Below are 7,033 nucleotides of genomic sequence, written 5' to 3' on the forward strand. Positions count from 1 at the left end.
CCCCAATGTCTTTAGAAACTCCTGTCCCTTGAATGAAGTACCAGGCAGTCATGCAGAATGTTGTTTTGCCTCCTAGAAGGTATACTGCTATTGGCTGTTGTCTTTTTTGCTGCAGTCCAGAGCTGGTGGAAATCAGTCAAGCCCACTGGTTCAGCCAGTCGTTAAAAGAAAACCTGAGTTGTGCTGAAAGGTTTAGATTCATGATCTTTGAGGTCATGGCCATTCTGTGATTCTGTGTCGTAGCATCTCACAGATGGTGATGCAAGAAGCCACTTGAATTTCTGTACCTTTTCCCCCATCACCTGACAGTGACATTGCCAGAAGGAAATGCAAATACTGACGCACACTATGCTCCATCAACCATGAAATGGGACAGAAACATCACTGAGATAACATCAGCAAATGATAAAACACCATCTGAACAGAGGGGCAAGACCACCACTTTAGTGGTTTCTTACTGCTGTTTGCACAAAAGCAGAACTGATGGATTCCCTCCAAAATACACAATAAGGCAAGGCTAGCAGCATCAGAAAGAATGACCTGAAGAAGCAAGAGCAGAAAACAGTGAAAACACATGAATTAAAGACTGTCAAGTACATGCACCTTATCTGTGCATACAAATGATAATATTGTTTCTGCAAAAACACTTTACCTATCTCTCTCTGGGAGACACGATTACAATGTAATAAGGATTAAAGAAAGGTTGGAAATGACCATCTTTCCTGAAGCATAGAGTCATGGTGCATCAAGAAGGTCAGACTGTTAATTCTTGCCTGTTTAAATAATCCTTACTCATGCAAAAACTCCCAATTAATTCATCAGGAAAAAATGCTGTATTAGCCTAAAACTCTGAAAACCAGCAAATGCCTTCTTCACATGAGGTCAAAGTTATTCAACTGAATGGATCTTTCAGGATAGTCAATTAACTTCCTGAAGAACATGTGAAGCTTTAAAAAACTGAGGCTATTTAGCTAGGACCGAAGCACTTGGGCACAGCAGCTGAGTTAAACTGGTATTTACTGAAATAGAATGGTCTCCTTCCTCTGCTGCCTGGAAAAACCAAGCCCACATCATCAATGGCAAATTACTTCAAGTATAATTGATTTCTTGTACATAGGTTACAATTTAACTTATTCAGAGGAAAAAACAACCACACAAGCAGCAGTGGCCATATTTTAGTGTAAGGAATGGACTTCTCTTTGTGCTGGAAATGTTTGCACAGCAGCATCCAAAGAATGCAACAAGAAAACATGCTGCAATGAGCCATGTGAGGCTGTGCACAATCAAATTACAGGAGGTAGCGTTTTCCAGCGGTTAGAATCACAAGGAGTTGTTTCTATTCTGGGATGTACCTGGCTTTCCATTTGACCTTGAGTAATAACATTACGTGCACTCTCTCTGGGCATCCCTCTCCTCATTTGTAAAAAGATGCAGGATCCGCTCTGGCAATGAACTAATTAAAATAATTCTGTACGAGGATGGAAACTTGTATCAGCAATCTGAATTTTGCTAATGCGTGAGTACACAGACTACAGACCGTGATCACTGCACTCTCACAAGGAACAAAGCACTTTAATTACAAGTTCTAATTTTTATTAAAATTATTTTAAAAGTATTAATACTTAACAATTTTAAATATTTTGATTTCTTTCTTTCCCTGCGCCTTTAAAACTGCAGTGACATTCAGTGGTGACAGAATTAATGATGCTACGGAAGGACATCCAGCTTACTGATTGAAACATCAGCAAGAGGACACAGAATATGTCTTACTGTGACTGTGGCATAACAGATCCCCTATGATTGTCCTCAACTCACCTGCTGGAGGAATTCCACAATATGTGCACACCTGTTGGGAGTTTTAACTCTTGACAGCTGTGTAGAGTATGCTTTTTCAGCAAGCAAGGAAACAGGGAAAGCTTTCCCCTTCTTTGTATTGCTTGTCAAAGGACATCAGGAGATTGCGCCCACTCTCTAAAGTGCAGAGACTGCTCAGGATGCAAGACCAGCAGGAGGGGGGAAATAACTGATGTAGTAGAGCTCAGGGTGCTGTTTCATACGGCTGGAATGTCAGTGTACAATGAGAAGCACAGACTCCCTCAGTGTGACCCCAACTGCCAAGATAGTTGATATCTCTGCGAAGAACCATCCCCTAGAACTGGTACTGCTGCCTCTGCAGAACTTTCACAGAAAATGCTATCTGAATGAAAAGTACAGATGTGTTACGTTTAGGAATAATGTAACTCATCCTATCTTTAAGGGTCTTCAGACAGAATCCTTTTATCATGAATGCCAGGCTCCTTTAAATGCTTAGCGCTATAAGAATTTCTGTTCAAGGCAATAAAAAAATCCACGATGCTGACTTAACAATCCCTTCTGATCCCCTGGAGTCCCTGCAGTCCTCCATTAAGAGAATTTCCTCGGACTCCCATCTCCACGCCTATTATTGGAGGGGGCAGAACGGCTCTTCCCGCAGCATTTATTTACCTGTAACAGTTGCTTACTCTCCCAGGAGGAAAAACAAAATGCCAGAAGCACACGAACTTGCAAATCAGTGATGAACAGAGGAGACGCAGATTGGACCCGACAGGAGAACAGGAAGGAAGATCTACTGTGTGCCCGCTCTGACCGCTCGGTAGCAACACAGCTAACAGCAGCGTTAGCTACTGTACCGTACTCGGTGGAAGCTCGGAACGCCAAGCGCTGCCAACGGCAACATCCGAGGGTAAACTCCCGACTCCCGAAATCAGCAGCGAGCTGCACCGCAAGCAAGCCTTACCCACGCAGCTCCCGTTCACCAAAAGCACCACAAGGCAGGGTCGGATTTCCAAATACCTGTGCTGAGCGCTGCGGTCAGTAAGCACACGTGCCTTTGAACACCGTCTCCCTCGCACCACTTGGAGTAATGATAAGGTCCCTTGTCCTGCTTTACCGCCTTCCAACCCACGTTGCTTTAGGGACGCGCTCTCGAAGAGCCCTCGGCACCTGCCCACGCCCTCCTTTGGGGCACGGGTGACCGACAGGCGGCTGCCCCAGGAGGAGGGCAGCTCCCGCGGCGGCGGCACGGGGGGAGCCGGGGATGCCTTACCTCCATGCCGAGCCGCTGCTTCAGCACCAGGGCGGCACACAGGTACCCGGCGCGGCCCACGAAGAGCTCGTCGGAGCCGCACTCGAGGAAGGAGAGCGGCGCGCAGACCTCGCTCAGCTCGCGGAACTTGCCCAGAGGCCGGGCGAAGTCGGGCAGCCCCAGCGCCCGGTACACCAAGGCGGCCACCGCGTACACCCCGGCGCCGCCCAGCAGGAAGGCGGCGCGGGTGTCGGCGTCGGCCTCGCCGCCCGCCTCCTGGTAGCGCAGGCAGGCGTCCACCACGCGCCGGGCGGCCCGCAGGTAGGCCTCCCGCGACGGCGCGAACAGCGGGCACTGCGCGACGTGGTACAGCATGTAGGCCACGCCGGCCACCCCGCCGTACAGCCCGCCTTGGCAGCCGCGGGGACCGCCCGCCGCCCCGCCGCCGAGCGGCGGCAGCTCCTTCAAGATCCGCTCGATGGTGGCCGTCACCAACGGCACCGCCGCTTCTTTGTCCGGCGCGGCCGCCAGGCTGCCCGCGTAGTCATCGAAGCGGTTGGCGAAGCAGCGCTGGCTCGCCATGCCCCCGCCGGCGCGGCGCTCTGCGCAGCGGGAGACGGCGCGGGGCGGCCGGGAGGCGGGAGCGCGGCAGGGAGGAGCGAGGAGGCGGGAAGGGGCGCCCCTCGGGGCCGGGTTGCCGCCCCTTCGGTCCTCCCTGCCGGGCGCGGGTCTCCCCGCGTAGCCCCCGTGGCTGCCGCTCGGTTGCTTTCAGCCGTCGGCGGATCCGCCGGGATGAGGGGTGTATGGAGGTTTGCGTCCTCCCCACGGCGTTGGAGGATGGGGCTCTGGGAGGGCAGAGAGCAGCTGGGTTTTCTTGGGAAGCGGCCCCACGGGAGCTGCGGCCACATGTAAACGAGGGGAAAGCTGAGCGAGTCCCTGGCAGCCTCGCCGTGATACCGGACCATCTGTGGCTCCTTCAGGCGCGAGCCAAGCAGAGCTTGTGAGGAACAGAAGATACGGGTCACTGAGTGGGCTCCTAGTTAAAAGAAACCAGATCAACATCAACAACAACACATTGATAAAGATTGAGGCAAACACTAAGAGCAGCTCTCGTCCATTTGAACTGGTGGATAGTGAAAGACCTTCCAAGGGCTGTGCCTCCCTAGTTCCTTTGCACATAGTGCCTTTCATCTTTCAGTTCCTCGTACACAATGGCACGACAAATAATAAGATTTAAGTCAAAGAATCTCATCACCTCCAGGGGGTTTTGGATTAAGCCACTTACAGCAATCATTTCAAACAACACAGAATCATAGAATGGCTTAGGTTAGAGGGGACCTCACAGCCCACCCACCCCAACCCCAGCCATGGGCAGGGCTGCCCCCCACCAGCTCAGGCTGCCCAGAGCCCCATCCAACCTGGCCTTGAGTGCCTCCAGGGATGGGGCACCACAGCTTCTCTGGGCAGCTGTGCCAGCGCCTCACTGCCCTCTCAATGAAAAATCTCACCCTGACATCTAATCTGAATTTCCCTTCTTTTAATTTAAAATCATTCCTTCTTGTCCCATCACTGTCTACTTGTATAAAAGTCTTCCTATTGCTTATGAGCTCCCTTGAAGTACTGGAAAATTGCAATGAAGTCTTCCCTGAACACTTCTCCAGACTGAACATGTTCAGATTCCACAGCCTGCCTTCGTAGAAGAGGTGCTCCAGCCCTACGATCTTCTTGGTGGCCCTCCTCTGGACCTGCTCCAACAGCTCCATGTGTTTCCTGAGCTGGGGGCCCCAAACCTGGACACAGTAGCCTGGGTGGGGCATTACCAGGCACTTCAAGCACCATATTCTTGCCATTGGATGCCTTTGCCTTCAGCACATTATGGTCAACAATTTTTTCTCTTGAGTGTTTTTACTCATGTTCCCTACATTTCTCCGAAAGACAGATGTTCCTGTGGGTTATCAGCAAATGCCACACATGTAAGCTTAGGAAATCAAATAATAGTTTATACAAATCAAATCATTTATTACAAAACCATGTTTTTTGCATCTATTTCTGGAAACTATGACATGCTGTGCTATAACGAAACCTGACATCAGTGGTGTAAGTTAATAAACAAACAGTAAATTGATGAAGATGCTTGGTCTTGAGTTTCTGAAAGCAAAGCTCCTTGTACTTCTCTGATAATGTTTGTGGTGCTTCTAGGTTTATATTTGCCAACTCCACAAGTGTAAATATTTGCTTCAATATGGTCAGGCTTTGAATTTTTTATTCCAACATTTTTTTTTGCCCCCTCATTTTGAGGATACTTACTTTGTGTTTTCAGTCTCTTGTTCAGATTTAAAAGGCAGATACTTTCCTGCAGTCTTTTGGGTTGGCAGATGACTTGGACGGGATCCTCCTGTTGATGACAAAGGAATCCTCTCTGTAGATGCTTGTCTTCCTGCAATGAAAGAAACCACAAGAGTCACCTTGGCTTGTACATCTTTCTGAGAATCGCAGCAAGGGGAAATGGATCTTTGCCAGTTTCAGCAGAAAATGCTTTAAGGAAAATACGAACTTTACAGGAAAATCAATTGGGTTAGCAACATTGTTCTTTAAGAGGGTCGAACAAGACTGCTACAATATTTTTTAGAAAGGAGCCTGTAATCACATTCAGAAAAGGAACAGAAATATTCTCAAGAGTCTTTTGATAAAGTAAAGAGTGCTCAGCTACTGCAGGGCAGGCAGATGTCATGCAGCAGTCAGTGAGAAATGAGGATGATAGTTTCAGCTGTACCTTTTTTGCAGAGGAGCACTGTAGCCAATAGGACAGCTGAAAGAGAATTACACAGATACTTCTTACAACTGTACATTTATATTTAAACATGTATTAAATTGACTAGTTTAAACTGCTCTTGTTGCCTTGCATAAAACTTTCGTGCTTTTAGATATGATGGGTTCTGTATGCTTTTCACTCAGATAATGCCTAGATGCATCCCAGATATGAATGGAAGAGAAGGAAGGGTGTATCGTGTCTCCAGTGTATATAATATGTTTCTCATCAGATCTTAGTTTGCTCTCCTCTAGTGTCCCAGTGGACTTGTGGGCCTGTGGTTTCAAGATGAGAAAAATGTGAATCCTCCCCATTTTTCCCTTTTACATTGGTTTATGCTTCCTAGGTATGCCGTGCTTCTTGATCCAAGAAGCCAAGGAGTTGGAGGGAAATTGCAGGTGGTAGAAGTAAAAGGGTATGAGACAGGTATGGTGCATATAGGTAGTGGAGGGGGGAGCTGAATCTTCAAAGCTGTTGCTTCCATTCTAGAAAATCTGTCCATACAGAGCACATCAGTTTGTCAAACACGTGGGTTTTGGGGTACCCACATGGTGGTCAGTGTTCCTGCACTGTATTCCAAATCTCTCCAAAGCTGAAGGTGAAATACTGGGCTCTCACACCCAGGCTAAGCTTCAATAACAGATGTGTATTTAGAGTTGTCCTAGAGGCTGTCCAGACCGATTAGAGTGCACTGTCTGTTGAATTCAAGAATAGCTCCCACTCAATGTACTGAAATCAGCCACCAGTACCTGTTACTGCCCAGTGCTGCCATTCACCCTCAGGAGAGCTCTTCAGGTAAAGTTTGCAGCTAGCACCTCTCCCTGCCTGCTCAGGCTTTGTCCTGGGAACCAGCACTCCGAAATGAATGTCTCTGGAGTTCATAGGACAACCTCTCTCTGCTTTGTAATCAGTTCTTGGCTGATAGGCAGCTGGCTCTTGGGCAATTGGCAGAAGGGATTGAATTAGGCAGAGTTGTTTCATGTCTGCGCTAGAATTATAGAATCATTAAGGTTGGAAAAGACCTCTAAGATCATCAAGTCCAACCATCAAGTGCCCATTTTCCCCTTATGCCCTTTTTCTACCTTTGCTGACATGGGTTTTTGAAGAACAACATACCACTATGTGCTGCAGACACTGTGCTAGCAGCCAAAATACAGACA

General features: G+C 48.3%; 1 protein-coding gene across 2 annotated transcripts in view; it reads right to left on the reverse strand.

Moving 5' to 3' along the window:
• LANCL3 (LanC like family member 3) overlaps positions 1 to 3,699 on the reverse strand; it is a 28,180-nt gene extending 24,481 nt beyond the window's left edge. The window contains exon 1 of one of the 2 annotated variants that reach the window (XM_031594562.2): positions 3,086 to 3,695. In XM_031594562.2, the coding sequence (XP_031450422.2) occupies positions 3,086 to 3,646 (561 nt within the window). In that variant the 5' untranslated portion in view covers positions 3,647 to 3,695. Of the gene's footprint in view, positions 1 to 3,085 lie in introns of both variants that reach the window. The other variant, XM_031594563.2, reaches the window with a different exon arrangement.
• Positions 3,700 to 7,033: the final 3,334 nt, after the last annotated feature.

Source organism: Phasianus colchicus, chromosome 1, assembly GCF_987193195.1.
Source record: "Phasianus colchicus chromosome 1, bPhaCol1.hap1.1, whole genome shotgun sequence".
In the NCBI taxonomy this organism is placed as follows: Eukaryota; Metazoa; Chordata; class Aves; order Galliformes; family Phasianidae; genus Phasianus; species Phasianus colchicus.